General features: G+C 54.3%; 1 protein-coding gene across 2 annotated transcripts; it reads left to right on the forward strand.

Moving 5' to 3' along the window:
• The first annotated feature begins 5,589 nt into the window (after positions 1–5,589).
• SCN2B (sodium voltage-gated channel beta subunit 2) lies at positions 5,590–17,144 on the forward strand. 2 transcript variants are annotated; one of them, XM_049612712.1, is made up of 4 exons: positions 5,590–7,166; positions 14,058–14,224; positions 14,541–14,751; positions 15,416–17,144. In XM_049612712.1, the coding sequence occupies exons 1-4, from the start codon at positions 7,097–7,099 to the stop codon at positions 15,613–15,615; spliced, it is 648 nt and encodes a 215-aa protein (XP_049468669.1). In that variant the 5' UTR covers positions 5,590–7,096; the 3' UTR covers positions 15,616–17,144. The 2 variants fall into 2 exon arrangements, with proteins under 2 accessions (XP_049468669.1, XP_049468660.1); XM_049612703.1 differs by lacking the exon at positions 5,590–7,166 and having other exon boundaries at positions 13,576–14,224.

Here is a 17,144-nt window from a genome sequence, read left to right on the forward strand (position 1 = left end):
TTCTTGGGTGTCTACTCGGAGGCCTGTAGCCTCATTTTCGTTCTTGTGCAGCATGGCTAAGAGTCGTTAAATGTTTCCTTCTCACCTGTTAGCTCTAAATAAGGAGGATGTCAATACTTTGCAATACGTGCATCCTGTCCAAGACCTATCAGAGAAGTGACACGTATTGCCATGATAAGTAGAGTGAACGGACAGACTCTTTCATATCCTAAGGATTCATGGAGAGGAAGTGATCTCATTTCTGGGCTATTAAGTAACATGCTCTCCTGGGCTAAGGGGTCCCTTTCCGCTTCCTCAAATATTATCTGCAGAGGATGAGGACCTTCGGGGTACAGAGTTAGGTGGACGGATGGTGATTTTAACATCTGACGTTCTGGGTCAAAGAGAATAAATTAGGGTAAGAGCTGGAGGGTGGGATGTGCAGTTACCCACACGCTCCTGCGGAGGGCGCTGGGGTCGGGGAAGTGGGGGCACGCCCCCTCCAGAGTTCCACGTGCCCGAACTGGAAGTTGATTCCTTCAAAGTTTGGTTTCCATTCTGGGTAGAACAACTGTAATTGAGGAGGGGGAAGAGGAAGCCTCCTTCTGTCTCTCAGCCCGACCTCCCCGCAAATGTCTCATTTATACACAGGCCTCAAGTCAAGGTTGAGAGTGGAAATCCACAGCTGTCAAATACTAATTTTGCCTAAAACTATAACGGCCCCGTGGGGACCATCGGAAGAGCTGCCTGCTCCCTCATGCCCTCCTCCTGCGGGCGGTTCTCTATTCAATCCAGGAGCATGAAGGCAAATGGAAGAGGGAATGGGCTTCGAGCTCAAACAAGCCTGGTTCAACCCTGGCTCTGCCTTTTGTTCTTTCTTCGATATGGCAATTGGTTGACTCAGGATTTTGAGGCTGTTTCCCGATACATAAAATGGAGACCCAGAGGGTTTTTTGTGGCGACTAGATGAGGTGGTTTAGGTGCCAGTGCCTGGCGTGGGCCCTCCATCCCCTTCCAATGAGTTCCTCCTCGGTTGGATTGTCTTCTAATGATTCCGTCCCCATCTCTCGTTACCTTTTATTTCTGTGGGCAGGAAGTGCTTGAACCCCGCACACCCCGAACCCCTCTATCCCACCCAAAGGAAGAGAGGGCTCCGAAGCTGAGCTGTGGGGAGGGTTTTGCACAGCTCCCAGGGGGCACGTTTGGACGGTGGGAGAGCTGCTGGAAACACGCAAGCTGGATCTCCTTGTTGTAGACCTTTTAGCAAGCAGTTTTGTTATTTGAATTTGTACTATTTTAAGTCCCTAGAACACCAGATGCTCCCATGTTCAAAGGCTTCCAGAAGTACGCAGGCTTTTGCCAACAGAAATTGGCCTTGAAGGAGTAGAGCGGGTGGGGCCACCCATGAATAATAGAGAAGCTAGCAGCCTCAGAGCTTGGCTACCAGAACTGAAAACACTTCAGCCTGTCCACTGGGAACCTGGAGACGTACCTCCCGGAAAGGGCTGCAGCTTCCGCCAGCCCTTTTGTCTTCGTTCCCCTTGCCACCCACTTTTTCTCCTTTTGGCCAGTCAATATGGTTACATGTGTACACTGGCAGTTTGTTTGATAAAATACTAGCACCGTGCGTGTATGTGTGTGTGTGTGTGTGTGTGTGTGTGTGTGTGTGTTTGGGAGGGGTCTCGCTGCCCCTGACTTAGTTACTCAGAGCCAAAGAACCTTAGGTTGCAAGTTTTGCCCCCACACAGACCAGTTATCCTCTTACTAAGCATAAACACAGTTTCTAAGCACTACTGACCTTTGGTCTTAGCCAGCTGGTTTGCAAATGTGGTCTGTCTTCCTCAAGGGAGATGAGGCGGTCCATCGCCACTTCTGTAAAACTCAACTCCCAAACGTACCTTCTTTATCAAAAAATAAGGGAACTCAGAGTTTTCTCAGAGAGCAGAGACCTTTCCTATTTTGTAGATGGTGCAAACAACAGAGATTTGCCTCTCCCAGGACTTTCAGATCATGTGTTCATGGCCTCCTGGGTTTGGGTGCCATTTTGTCCACCTATCCATGCCTCTCATTTTCTTTTCATGACGGAACCCTCTGTTCCATATACCTTTGTCTTTCTTGCTTCTGAGCCTTTGCTCTGGGTGTTTCCCTGCCTGGAATTCCCTTTCCCTTTCTGCCTGCCCAAATCAACATTCTTTCAAGGCCCTGCTTCAGTCCTGCCTGAGTGGATTATTTCTCCCATCTTCCCGGATAACTCTACACTTATCAGATTTTATCTCCTCACGTTCTCTGTTTGTTTTACGAGTGTGAGGCTTTATTTTCTCCAAGAGATCTTAAGCTTTTAGAGATCCTGCTTTGTGTGTCTTTTCTTTACATCTCTCCTGCGACCACGTGGGTCCATCCCTTGTTAAATAGGATTCGTGGAAATGGCGTGGAACAGTATGTACCCGGAGGCCTCCAGTTCGGGTCCTACCATGCCTTGGCCGCATAAGTTCTGGCTGACGGAGTTTCTGCCCTCTCCCCAGATGTAGACATTTATTCTCATGTGCTCAGGGACCAGTAGAGGCTTAGCTCAAACTCCAAATAAGACCCAGTCCCTGTCCTTAAAGAGCTGTAGTTTAGTTGGGGGGGTAAGATGTGTAAACAAAAGGTGACAATATTTTCTGACACCCAGGCAATACCAGGCATGCCTTTGTTCCTGTGCCCCCCGGAGAGGGGCGCTTATACCTTTGTCTCCCTATCTAGAACGTGAGCTCTCTGAGGGTGAGCTGTATCTCATTATGTCGGAGTCTCTAGCTTCTAGTCCTAGTATGTGGGGGACACGGAATAGATATTTGAGTCTGCTGAGCGAGAGAGCTGATACACAAACGAGGGAATGTACCCCGCGTCACAGGCGTCTACGTCTCTACGTCTCTACGTCTCTGCGTAGAGAGACGAGGTACGAAGAAGACAAAGAGCGGGTGAGTTGGTAGCCGCTTTTTGAAGAAAGACTAGGAGGCTGCTGAACAGACCAGAGAGGAAGGGCCTTCCGGGAAGAGGAGACAGCGAAGGCAAGGACACCAAGGTGTGAAGTCCTGGGTCAGAGAAACCACCTGGTGTGCAATGGCTGCAGAAGGGCACGGGGCGGAGAAGAGAGGTGAGTAACGATGAGTCCCTTCCTTGGTGGTTTCTCATCGGGCAGCTGGGTGCTCTGCAGATCCTGAGACCAGCATTTCCTCCTAAGCTTGTCCCTGCTTACCAATCCCTTCTCCCCAACCCCCGAACCTGGCTTCTCACCGCCCATGGCTCACGGGATGCCAACCTTTTAATACGAGTTGAAGTCAGGACTTTAATGTGCTCAAGAATCACCCGGAGATCTTATTAAAAATGCAGATTGTAGTTTCTTGGGTGTGAGGTGCGGCCTGGGAGTCTGCATTTCTAAGGAGCTCCCATGTGATGCTGAGGGTGCCGGTCCAAGGACCAACCACACTTCGAGAAGTCAGGCTTTCAGGTGAACTACCTAGGGAGGCTCTCGGTAGCCTCAGTGAGGCATTCCAAGGGCGAAAGGAAACCACCTTCCTTTGGGTTATTTAGAACACGGCTTCTCCCAGCAGGGTGGGTGATGGGGTGTTGTCCAGTAAAAAGTTAGGGGTAAATGGCACCGGGTAGAAATGCCAAAAGCAGGGCTTCACTCCTCAAATAGCCCGTCTTTGATACTGGTGTCTACACTCTGCAAAATACCTCTTTGAGTTTCAGCTTCCCAGCCTTTCACTGGCTCCTGGGGAAGCTTTACGCTTTTGGCGCAAATGGGCCTTGGGAGGCCCGAGTGAGCCATGAACGGTTGCCAGGCCTGTCTCCTCCCTCGGGACCCTGCCACAGGCCACCGCCCCCCTGATCTCGTTTGACCCTGAGTCCTGGAGGACTGAGTCGCTCAAAGGCCGTCTTGTTATAAATCACGCACCTGGTTTCTCTTAGCCACATTTTGGAGAGAAGCAGAGACACGCGTCTTATCTTATGTCCCCAGCCAGGATAGAAGTTTCTGGTCCCCGTGAGACCCAATGAGCGGAGTAAGCTGCTTCCCTGAGCCTCACGGGCTCCCTCGACTGCATTAAGGAAAAGGAGGAGGCCGGCTACGTCAAACCAAAACTCTCTGGCTGACATGTGCCTGCGGCAGCACGGGTGGCTGAGTGGCTGTTCCGCAGACACAGACCGGGACCGGCAGAGTGGAGGCCCCGGGCTGGTGGCGAGGTCTCTCCCTCCTCTCCCTCCCTGCACACCTAGGAGCCCGGCCGCTGCAGCAAGGAGGCCCGGGCCAGAGGGCAACAGGGATGGGGACCGGCCGTGGCCACTGGAGGACAGTTTTCCCTAGGCGACCTCTCCTCTCTCTCTACCCCTCTGCCTTCAGCGACTGGCACCCAACCCTGGCCACCTGGCCTCTCCCAGCCTAGCGGCTGCGGCTAGGTTTTCCTGCCAAGCGCTGCTCCGAGCTCCCATTCGGTTCCTCCACACCCTGCCTGGGGCACCTTCCTCTTGCATCCTATGCAAAGGTTCCTTGCTACGTCCCTTCCGGTCTTCGGTCTTCTCTTTCCCACGTCTCTGAACAACCCGAGAGAAGGACTTGCATCTCCACGGTGGGCCATGTAGAGTACCGGGAGAACCCAGTGTTTCACACAGGCCTCAGCTTGCGTCCTGCCTCTGCCTCTGCCCTTGATGACCATACGTAAACTGGGGTGGGTTCGGTTCTGTCCGCCACAGCGACGGGGCCTGGGACAGGTGGCAGTCCAGAGCTGATGGCCAAGAAAGAATTCTCGAGACGTCTTCGGTGCCAGAAAAGGTGACTCCGTTAAAGCACGGGGACGGGACCCTGGGCAGAAAGAGCTGTCCCGGGACCGTGAGAAGAGACTGATTATAGACTTGGGAGCCAGGGGAGGCAAAGGCAAGGGAGAGTTTCCAAAGTTTATATACCAAAGAAGACTCACAGGAGAGCGGAGGCCTAGCTATTGTCAAGCTCAGGTCGTTTTTGCCTCTAGCCAAGCATGAACCTTAAGACAGAAGGGAGTTCCTGGAGGCATGTTCTACTCCGCCTGCCTCGAGTATTTATCAACGGGCTGCAGGTTATAAGGGAATTTAATTTTTTTAATGTATTTATTCTGAGAGACAGAGCGCTAGCAGGGGAGGGGCAGAGAGAGAGGGAGAGAGAGAATCCCGAGCAGGCTCCGTGCTGTCAGTGTGCAGCCCTGTGTGGGGCTGGATCCCGTGAACTGTGAGATCATGATCCAAATCAAGAGTCGGATGCTCCACCGACTGAGCCACCCCGGCACCCCCAGGACATTTAATTTTATCTGCCATTTCCTTCTGCCTCCGTTTCCCACATCATCAGTTTCCTAATTTACAGTGAAAAAAAGAGAAGAAGAAATCACCTGGCCCAGAGTTACAGTTCAGTTGAGATGTCACATGTAAAGTTCTTGGCACAGAATTAGTGCATAAGGATTTTATTTTTTTTTTACTTAATTTATTTTTTTTAACGTTTATTTATTTTTGAGACAGAGAGAGACAGAGCGTGAACGGGGGAGGGGCAGAGAGAGAGGGAGACACAGAATCTGAAACGGGCTCCAGGCCCTGAGCCGTCGCGGGGCTCGAACCCACGGACAGTGAGATTGTGACCTGAGCTGAAGTCGGACGCTCAGCCGACTGAGCCACCCAGGCGCCCCAGTGCATAAGGATTTTAATTGCTTCCTCTTGCCCATGGCCCAATGGCCCATCACAAGTGTGAGGGACTGCCACACAGGAGTCTTTGTTCTACTTAAATGTCTCCCCAGAAGAGCTGGGGCCACCTGCTGTGTTCAGGGCCATCTTGGGACTTCACCCCAAGTTCTCCTCCTTGTTGATTTTTGCCTTCCTTTTCCAAAAGTTTTCAAACATACACATCAGAAGAGAGACCTGTACAATGAGCCCTTTGCAACGGTCACCGGTTTCAATAATCAACAGCGATGTCCTGTCTTGTGTCACCTCCCCCATTTTTTTTCCCCCTGGTATATCTTAAAGCAAATTCCAGTCACCGTATCATTTCACCTATAAACACTCCAGTATGTATAACAGATAAAGATGTGCAAGAACAAAACCACAATATTGTTACCACGTTCAACAAAATTAAGAATTATTATTATTTAAAAATTTTTTTTTAATGTTTATTTATTCTTAAGACAGAGACAGAGCGTGAACAGGGGAGGGGCAGAGAGAGAGGGAGACACAGAACCCGAAACAGGCTCCAGGCTCTGAGCTGTCAGCACAGAGCCCCAAGCGGGGCTCAAACCCACGAACCTTGAGATCATGACCTGAGCCGAAGTCGGACACCCAACCGACTGAGCCACGCAGGAGCTCCAAGAATTATTATTAATATAATTTAATACCCAGTCCATATTTATTTTTTCCCAATTGTCTCCAAAAATGTCTTTTCACTGTTGATTTGATCGGATATCAGGATTCCCAAAGGTTCGTATTACATTGGATTGTAAAGTCTCAGGTGGTTTTGCATCAGCCTGTTTTGACATGTTCTGTTTTCAGTGGAAATGGTAGAAAAATGAGGAAGCCCTTACTTCCTGAAAGTCTCTCCAACTCACTTCCCTGAACCCTTTCCAAATAACACAAAACAAACATGTCCTTTTTTGGGTGTCTTTAAATGACAAAAAGAGTTCCCCCCTTTACAGCAGTTTTGAAATGAATGAGCTCCTCTAACAGCTTTCAAAACCCAACAATCATTCAGGAGAAGAAGAAGAAGAAGAAGAAAAGCAGGATTTGCTTTAGTTCTTGTTTTTGAGGGGAAAAATTCCTGGGAACTTTGTCCTTTTCAGAAAGACTTTTTTTATGCCCTCCCACCTGCTTTTCAAAATCCACCAACCACAAAATTTACTCCATCCCCCTTTTTTCTCTCTCCCTTACACACTCCCTCTCTCTTTTTAGCAGCAACATATAAGCCGGCCATATTAGAGAGATGGAAATAAAGCTTCCTTAATGTTGTATGTGTCTTTGAAGTACATCTGTGCATTTTTTTTTAGCATCTAACCATTCCTCCCTTGTAGCCCTCGGCCCCTCAAACCACCCTCTCCCATATCCCACCCGACTAACATCTCAGTCTCTGAAAATGCACAGAGATGCCTGGCTACCTCGCCCTGCCTTCAGTCTCACGGGGCTCAGTCTCTTTTTCTCTTTGGGTAAGTTAGACGACACATTTGCATGCTCCTGAGGGTCTAGAAGTGTAGCCGCAGCTGGAAGAGGGTGGGGGCTGGGGGCAGAAAAGAAGACATTGCTTGAGTTTCCCTTCTTGTCCTTGGGAAGGGAGGTACCGGGGGACCGGGGGAGACATTGCTGAGGACTGCATAACGCGGGTATGACTTGGCCACAGAAATGTTGGGTCGGGGGATCTGAGTGTTCCTTGGGGGTGACAGTTATCACAGGGGGTGGTTTTTCTTTGGTTCTCCCTAAAACGGACTAAGGGGGGGGGGGGGGCAAAAGATAGGTTGATCTGCCAAGTCTCCTCGTGGATTTTTTTTTCAGCTGCTGCAGATGTGGGGTCCTGGGCCTTAATGCTCCCTTAAGGGGCTTCTTTTGTGGACCTTGATCTTTGGAAGCTGGTGGATTTAGGATATTAGGAAAGAATGCTTGGGGGAGCCGGGGGTAGAAAGTTGAGTCTGGGTCTTGTTTCCTGGAAATCTGTACCATTGATTTGTTGAAATGTGTGGGGGTGCAGGTGGCAAGTTGGCTTGGGGTATGGTCTCTGTATTGGGAAGACACTTTCTGAAGCTGATGGTGGCCTCTGACTTGGGCCAGATGGAGTGGGGGAGGGGTCAGGTGAAGGACTCAGGAAAAAAAGAAAAAGAAGAAGAAGAAGAAAAAAAAAAGGAACTCATGGGCTGAGTGTGGCTTCAAGACCAGCCCAGCCTTGGAGACTGCCATGTCAAGTGATCCAAATGTTAATTTCTTACTTGACCCCTCATGACTTCCTGGTGAGGAGGTGGGCTCCAAAGTGATTTGCAAGCCTGCTTTGTGGGTAGTTTCATTCTTGCTCCTAAACTTACTCATTGCTGGTGTAGCATTTGGTCAAGTCCAAGGATTGTCAGTGGGGATATCCCCAATCGCAAAATCCCTCTTCTTCCCTCCCTCCCTCCCTCCCTCCTTCCCTCCCTCCCTCCTTCCCTCCCTCTCTGTTTCTCTGTTTCTTGGTTTGCTGTGTTGGATATTGGGCAAGAGTGCTAGACAGAGACAACACAGAGCCCCTGGCAGCTTGTATGATATGGCCTATTGGCTTTGCGGAGTTACTGGACATATTAACAACAGAGCAGGAATGTTATGGAAGCTCGGGCAGTACAAAGAGGGCGAGCCTGGGAATCAGATCTGGGTTTAAAGCCATCTTGGCCATTTACTTCATGAGCATAGGCAAGTGACTAGACCCTCCTGAGCCTCAGTTCTTTCATGGGTAAACTGGAGAGGGCCTGGGTGTTTTGTGAGTCTGGCACAAAGCAGGTGCTCAATAATAGCTGAACTTTGTGAATGTTTTCAAGCACCCGCGCGCTGTGTGTCTTATTTAGTCTTCGCGATAATCGGTAATCATGCGAGGTAGACACTGTTATGATCCTCCTGTGACAGATGACGAAACAGGCACAGAGAAATTAACCAAATGACTGAAATTAAATAACTTGAAGCCACACGACTAGAATAAGACGAGCTGAGATTTGAACCTTTTGTCTGACTACGGGTACTTAGTTGTTGAGTTCTACTGCCCCCAATGTTCAAGAAGCGGTACTGCTATATTAACAATAATTGATCAAAGAATCTCCATCAAGTGCAGGCAAAAAGATGAGGAATTGGGTGGATGGCCTGTGTGTAAGGAGCCAGGGATGGAGGACAGGTGACTCCTTTTGGAGTTAAGGAGAGCTTCCTGCAGGCGGGGGCAGTCTTGTGAGAGTGAAGAAAGGAAGGCGGCTCTGGGACCAGGACCAGGGTGTGTCTTAGGGGAGGATGGGGTCTGGAGGGAAGAGGTCAGGGAGTGGGGGTTGTGAGGTCGTGGTGGGAGGAAGCTAGAGCCTTGGCGAACCTGGGTGGTAGAGAATGCAGGAATGGGGATCTTGAACTCGAACTTGACTGATGCTAAGATGGGGTATGCTCTGGCATTCCCAGGCTAAGGGGTTCAGGTGGAAGATGGAACTTTGGCGGTTGTAATGGCATCGGTCTCCAAGATGGGGGAACAAATGACAAGGGAGGGGCCGCATCAGGGGCAGGGTTTGTGAGAATGACTATACAGCTGGTCACGGGGAAGGGGACCAGCTGGGCAACCTGCTGCACACACAACAGAAACAGGTGGGACTAGTTTTTAGCTAGACGCAATCCACGTGACTGGACTTCCCAGAGTTTTTCTTAAGACCATTGGCTCCGCAGCCCCAGCCCGGTTACCAAAGTCTGGGTTATGTTAGGCAAGGCCTAGAAAGTGGAGTCTGGTCCTCAGTCACGCCGGCTGCACTTTGCTGCTGGGGGCAGGGATCCAGGCACAGAGGGGAGAGTGCCTTTCCTTCCTTCTGCAGACTTTTACGGAGTGCCCATCTGTGTGTCACACACTGTTCTGGGTCCAGGGATACCAAGGTGACTAAAAATCAGCCCTGGAGCCTCCTGAGAGACACAGGCACATAAACAATAACAACGCCACATCATAGGTGCTGTCATAATAATAACAATCATGACAACGATAGCAATAACAGCAGCTAAACTTTGTCAAGCGCTGACTACGTCCCAGGCAGCTGTGAGATTTACATGTTAGCAAGCCACTTACTCCTCACGGCAGCCCTAGGAGTTAGGTTCTATTATTGCCCCCCCCTTTTAACAGATGAGAAAACTGAGGTCTGGAAGGTTAACTACCTCGCCTGAGATCAGACCACTTGGCCGCTATGCCGTTCTGCCTCCCGGTCATGTACAAGTGGAAGCGGTAGGGACGGGGGCCGCTGCCGCGGAGGTATGCCTTATAAGCCGGGAAGTGTAGGCTATGCAAGGGGTGTAGAAGGGTGAACGAGTTTCCCGAACGGAATTAAAAACGAATGTAAGAGGCCTGGAGGGGTGAGAGAAGGTGGAGTCGCTGGGAAAAGTAAGAAGTCAGGGGTCACTGAAGTGGAGGAAGCATGGAATCAGGAGCTGGCGGGAGAGGAGGCCAGGACCTAGGTTGGCCCCAGATGGCAAAGGGCTTGGAAGCTGTGCCCAGGAGCCTGCGCGTGATCCCGAAAGCAACAGGGAGCCAGCGGAGGGGTGATGAGGACAGCTTGCTCATGCTGCGCGGGGGCGGGGGTGGGGGGGTGGCTTAGACTGGGCTTGGAGGGGGAGATCCTGGCACGGGGAGGGGGGAGGGTCTGAATGCAGGAGGCAGGATCTGGGTGCCACGCTCTCCTGGGATGCAGGGGCTGCCCCGGGAGACAGTGTGCTCAGAAGGTTGGGGGGACACATTCTCTACTTAGACACATTCTCTCTCTTTTAAGCAAGAAGAAATTAAACCTACCTCATAGGGGGCTGTAGGGTTGGAAAGAGGAGTGGGAGAATTCACTTCTGTCTTTGCAGGAGACAGGGCTCAGCCGGAGGTGAGCAAATTTTTGTGATCTCTGAGAGATGGTTCAGTTAGAACAGTCGATAACAGGGGGCCTGGGGTGCCCAGATGGGCCCTGGAGAAAATGGGGAGGGCTGGGCACTGGTGATGTTTTGGAATTAAGACCAGAAGCCACATCCTTACCGTACCCCTGTTGATCCCCATTTCCTTTCTGTGAGTTGGTAATCACGAGACCCAGACCTGGTCCCAAGTGGGGCAACCAGGAGGACTGGGCTTCCTTGTATGGAGGTTCCTTTAAATAGGCCCATTCTCCTCTGGCCAGCCTGCCCCGAGCTGGGGGCTGGCAGTTTGGGGCGGGGTCTGCCATGGAGACGGCAGGAGGCCTGGTCCCTGGCTTTGTCACACCCTCACCCAGCCCCAACCCCTCACCCCTGTCTGGAACCTTGGCAGCCTGGGTTCAAATTGAGCTTTGCCACTTACTAGCTATACACTTGGGCTATTCACGTAACTTCTCTCTGCTCAATTGCATATTCTGGAAAGTGGGGTGGTATTAGGGTTATTGTACGTATCTAAAGAGGCCTGCGTGCATCTTATGAGGAATGCATAAAACAGCATCTGGCCTGCGGTAAATAAGCACTTTGTTATTGTGAAATCCTTTCTGTGGCCCTAGTTGTGGACTCGGCTACTTTCCGGAAGCAGCAGAATTTATCAGGATTTTGCTCACAGCTCTGACCTTGTTGCACGACGGCTCCCTCGTCTCTAATGGGAGCCTGGATCCGTGAAAGGCCTAAAGCCCCGGTGGGGACTCAGGCTGAGGTGGGCGCCTTGGAGTCAGGAACCACCTTCTGGCCCCGGCTTGTCCCTGGCTTTCACTGATTTGGTGATCCCATCCCTCTCTCTGCTGTTGGGACTTGCTAGATTTCTCTGACCACTAGAGGGCACGCGTGTTCCTCCCGGCGCCTGCTGCAGGGGTGCGGGAGAGGGACCCTGCATTGCACCTCTGCTCCCCTCCTGCCAGCCAGAAAAGGCCTCCCCACAGCTCTGTCCTTCCATGCGGCAGGGTGCGGGCTCCTTCCCCATGGAGGGAGCTTCCCTGTGGCGTTCAAGTTCTAATCTGAGTGATGTGGGCTGGGGTGGGAAAGGGGCCAGGGATAGGTCAGCCGGATTCACAGCACCTGGTTTCTGGGGCCACCTGGAGGCTCTTTTGGGGGTAGGGGGCCCTGGGAAGGTAGCAGAACTTGGAAGGGGCTAGAGAAGCAGGGCCGTCCTCGGATAAGAGGTAAGCTCAGGACAAGGCCCTGCCAGGTTCCTTCCCTGCAGATCTCTCTGCCTCTGCAGAGCGGGGGCGGCAATGGCATTTTCTGCACACCTCCTCCTTGCCCGGTGCTGTGCTAGGTGCTTTCATAATGGTGATGAAAGCGGGGATGGGGGAACTGGGCTTTGTTCTTCTCAGCCGGCCCACCCAGCGTCCCCAGCTCGTATTCCCCTGGTGAGTATTCAGCCCACACCCCGAAGCCTTGGCCTTGCAGGGGGCTCCGCACCCCTAATCCCTCCACCGAAGGCTCAGTCGTGACCTCTATGGCCAGCATTTTATTGCATTTCCTGCTCGTCAGCGTCCCGCCCACGAGCCCCGGCCATTGCATCCTAAGGGATGGGCTGAACAGAAGGCTTCCAGGCTGCGGTGCGGCTGCTGGTGTGGTGGGGCCCGGCAGGTCTGTGCTATACAGCAGCGTGAAAAACAAGGGCCCTGCAGGGCCTCCGCTGCCGGGCCTGGGCTGTGTGCCAGACCTGGGGAACTCCAAGGGGCTGCCCTCTGCCGGGAGGAGATTGTCCTGGAAGGCCTTCCTGTTTAGGGGGCAGAATTTGAGAATGTAGGATGACAGACTGTCCATCAATGCATTTACATGCAATTTACATTGCATAATTTGAAAAATTACCGTGGCAACCCCAGGAGGTGGGTGTGGCCAGCCGTGTCTTGCAGAGCCGGGACCGAGGCTTGGAAGGTGAAGGGGCTTGTCCACATTCTGCGAGCCGACTACAGGCAGCATGGGACCCCGTGTCTCACGGGGTCTCCTGGTCTATGCTACTCCTGTATTAGCAGCCGCCTAGCCACCCCTCTGCCCACGACTCCCTGCCCCCAGGCCCCTGGTGGCTTTGTATCTCACCCAAAGAAAATCCTAACTCTGAGTTCTGGCCCCCAAGGTTAAAGTTACATTATTATTTTTTTCTTTGTTAATGTCTGTTGCCTTCCCTAGGACACAAGCTTCATGTCGCAGCAGTGACGCTGCCTGTCACAGCAATGTCCCCTAGGGCCTAGGCTAAGTGCAGGGGCGGGCATGGTGGGTGGCTTATAAATATCAGGTAAATGAGTGAATGAATGGCTGATGCTGAACGTCACTGTTTATCCCCTCTAAAGAAGAGGAATCTTTGGGGATGACATTTTGACGATATTGGTAGAAAATCCAAGACTTAAGGTCAGGACTAGGGCGAGGTGCCCACGGTGTGTGGTTTAAGGAGGCCTTTGCCTGATCCCAAGGGGGGGGGCGCCCCCTTAAATTTTGTGTCCCAGGCTTTCTGCCCTCCGAGGGTCCCTGCAGCTTCGGCTGGAAGGGCCTGGGTTCCCTCACCTCCCCCTAGACTCTGCTCTGCTTAGGATGTCTCAGTGGGACAGAACTTTCTCAGCCCCAGCACCCAGCTCCTCTGGACCAGGTCTGGTGCTGCTTATCGGATGTGACAGAAACCTGCTGTTCCCACCCGGCCACCCCCTCAGCCTGTATCAGCTCCCTGCTGTGGCGTTTCCAGGCCTGACATCTCCCAAAGGGACTCCTGTCCTTGGAGACCCATCAGTTGGTCCCTTGGAATCGTACCTACTTTTCTGGGATGGCTCTAGCCTTCCGCTGCTTGTCTGCCTTCTTTCCTGTTTGCTAGGGGCCGGTGGGGGGTGGGGAGGATAAGCGGGGGGGGGGGGGGGGGGGGGGGCGGGGGGGGTGGGGTGTGGGGGTTGGGCTGGAAACACTGCTTTCCTCCGACCTTGGGGTATAGAGAGCAAGGCCTTCTGAGTCTCCATCCATCCTCAAGGCTTTCCACCCCGTGGGGGACACTGGAGGGGCTTTGGCTCAGCAGAGACATCTGGAAGCGGTGGGGAAGGAGGTGAAAGCCGGGGTCGGCACAACGGAGCCCCTCGTCCGAGGTCTTCAGCTAGCAGGTGGCAGTGGTGGGACTAGGGCAGGACAGCCGGATGGAATGGCTGCATGACATGGTCCTGGGAAAGTCTTAGGGCCACTTGTCTGCCCCACCCTCAACATACGGTTCGGTTTCTCTCCACCCCAGCCTTGCTCTACCCAAGGGCCACATCAGGTGCCCCTTATGAGCTTGGCCCACCTGACCCCACTCCCTAGTTTCAGCCAGAAGGGCCCCCACCCGCTGCCAGAGCTCTCTCCACGCCCACCTGGTGCAGAAGGCTTGCGCCCTGTCCCCAGCCCTGTCAGCCGGACTCCTTACCAGCTTGCGGCTTCATCCGCAGTGCCACCAGCGTGGAGCATGGAGATCACAGTACCTACCACCCTCAACGTCCTCAATGGCTCTGACGCCCGCCTGCCCTGCACCTTCAACTCCTGCTACACGGTGAACCACAAACAGTTTTCCCTGAACTGGACCTACCAGGAGTGCAGCAACTGCTCTGAGGAGATGGTGAGTCCTGGGAAGGAGGTGGGTGGGGGTGAAAGAGGAGGCAGGAGCCCTTGCGAGTGAAGCCCCCATTTCCCACCACCTGTCCCTGCACTGGATGAGGACCCTGGTATTCCCGGGGACGGGGGGAGGGGTGCTGTCTGCTCCAGAGGGCTTTGGCAGAGGCGTGTCGTGCCGCCCGCGGGGGCCCCGAGAGGGTGACAGAGACCTGGAGGTAACCGCCTCTCTTCCGGGAAGACAGGCACATGGGGGCGGACCCCCCCCCCACTCTTCTCACACCTCCTCATGCATCCAGCTCCCCTCCTGCCCCTTGTCCTAGTTCCTCCAGTTCCGCATGAAGATCATCAACCTGAAGCTGGAGCGTTTCCGAGACCGCGTGGAGTTCTCGGGGAACCCCAGCAAGTACGATGTGTCGGTGACGCTGAGGAGCGTGCAGCTCGAGGACGAGGGCATCTACAACTGCTATATCATGAACCCGCCCGACCGCCACCGGGGCCACGGCAAGATCTACCTGCAGGTCCTCATGGAAGGTGAGGGGCGAGTGGGCAGAGCGGGGAGCCCGATCCCAGCCGGCCGCCCTCGGGGCGCCCTTGGAGAGCCCGTGGCCCTCCTGGGGCTTGTGCCGGCTGGGAGGCCTCCGCTTTTCTTCCGCTGCTCCCTGGGGACCGGGGCCGCGTCTCGGAGAGTCCTTACCGCGACCTCGGTCGCGATCATCATCCGAAAATAGCGGCTTTTCGTGTGTGGGGCCCTTGCTATGTCTCCGTGAGAGGGCTGACCTCGACGTGGGCGCTATCCCAGGTCATCGTCAAAAATGCCTCAGTGGGGGAGGCATCGTTACTGTCCCCATTTTACAGACGAGGAAACAGGCTGAGAGCAGATCAGTCAGTTACCTAAGGTCACACCATAAACGGAGAGTGCAGTTGGGACTCAGGTTTGGGTCGATTCGATCTCAAAATCCGTGGTCTTAAATCCTGCGTTTTACTGTCATCCCCTGGGGTTTTTAGGTGCCCCGGGGATTTGGGGGCGGGCCCGTGGAGGTCAAGGGCCTGGGTTGATTTTGCTTTTGACCAACGTCCTTTCCATGGGGAGCGCCCAGTCAGGACCACCCCGCACATACTGTGGGGAGCAGGGGGCGGCGGGGGAGGCCCCCTTTTCCAGCCCCGGGGCTCAGTGGGTCCGTTTCTTGTCCTCCAGAGCCCCCTGAGCGGGACTCCACGGTGGCGGTGATCGTGGGCGCCTCCGTGGGCGGCTTCCTGGCGGTGGTCATCTTGGTGCTGATGGTAGTAAAGTGCGTGAGGAGGAAAAAAGAGCAGAAACTCAGCACGGATGACCTGAAGACAGAGGAGGAGGGCAAGACAGACGGAGAGGGCAATGCGGACGATGGCACCAAGTAACGCGGCGGCCCGGCCGCCCCTCCCTCGCGTCCTGTCTTCTTCCCCCTGCCCCGCACCGTGTGCCCTGCCTGCCCTCTCTTGGTGTGCTTCTCTTGAACCAGGCTCCCAGTGCCGACCCGGGGCCCCCCGAGCCCCTCACTTCGCGTCCCCCACCCCGCACCAAGAGTGACCCACCTCTCTTTCATTCGGGGGAAACCTGCCATGGGGTGTGGGACACGTGGGCCCTGGGGGAGGGGGAAGTGGGCTCCAGACTGCCGGTCCCGGAGGGGAGGCAGGAGGCCTGTGTGAGGGTCCTGGAAAGAGAGGCGGGGAGGGTGGGCAGTGGCGGAGGGGGAGGTCAGCTGTCCAGCCTGCCCGGTTTGTGGACTGGTCCGGTGGGGCCTCAGGGAGGATCGGCGGGTGGCAGAGGGGCTTTCCTGTGCTGCCTCGAGAAAGCCTGGGCGGTGGCATCGCCGTGCTCCCCGGCTGCTCCAGGCCGGGTGGCCCGGTCAGGCTGGGGTGCCGATGGGTCCTGTCATTTGGGTGGAGGCCACGTTGAAGGGAGGACCGTGCATTTCCTGGGCACTGAAGGCAAGCAGGGGCTGGGGGCAGGTGGAGACGAGCCTCGGCCCAGGAAACTCTGCTCTTACCCCCTCTCCGTCCATAGCTGCTACCAGGGAAGCCTCGGGGGTTTTCTGGCAGCTGCCAATCCCTCGGGAGTTTTGGTGGGCATTGCACAGAGAGTCACTGAGCTGGGTCATGGGCGGGTTGTAGCGTCCCAGGTGGCGGTCATGTCCCACCATAGTCGCCCACTAACAGGAGACAAATTTCGAAGCCGGCTAAGGTCTGAAGGGGCAGGGGCTCCATTGTGAAGTGGAGTTGGCCTCAGGCTGCCTTCTCCCACAGGCTGACCACCCTCACTCCTCCCAGGCTGGGAGCGGCCAAGGTGGGGGGCTAAGGAGGGGTGGGAGCCATGATGGGGGAGCCGATGTGCAGAGTGGGGGCTTCGTTCAGGCCTTCCATTCAAACTTTCCCAGTTAGCAGGGTTTGGGCTGGCTTTTGGTAGAAAACAGGGAAGGAAACGCCCTGAGGGAAGTGTGAGGGGGCTCCTGGAGCCTCTGAGATCCTGTGGTCGCTCCCACCCTTCCTGCCCCAGGGCCTCCCTCTGTGGGGAAGAAAGTAGCGTTTATGGAGAGCCAACTTTCACTGCCATTATACTCACATCTGGAAGGGACTGATTATTTAAGCCTCAGGAGAGGGAACGAGACAGAGAGAAGCTGCCGACGTGGACACTACCTTGGAAGACCCTCAGAGACCAACCAGGCAAGCCACTCACAACAAATGGGGAAACTGAGGTTCAAACTGGCAGAGACCGAGGGTCCCGCCGTCTCCTCCTCTGGCTCCTCAATCTCCAGTTTGACCCAACAGAGCCATAGTTTTCTGGGTGGGAAGAGCTTCTGCGGGCTGGTCCACGAGGGAGGTGAGGTGAGGGAGACGGGCTGTCCAGGCCTGCTGCTGTCCCAGGGCGGCAGCTTCAGGCTGTGATTGAG

This window comes from Panthera uncia, chromosome D1 (genome assembly GCF_023721935.1).
Source record: "Panthera uncia isolate 11264 chromosome D1, Puncia_PCG_1.0, whole genome shotgun sequence".
NCBI classification, from domain to species: Eukaryota; Metazoa; Chordata; class Mammalia; order Carnivora; family Felidae; genus Panthera; species Panthera uncia.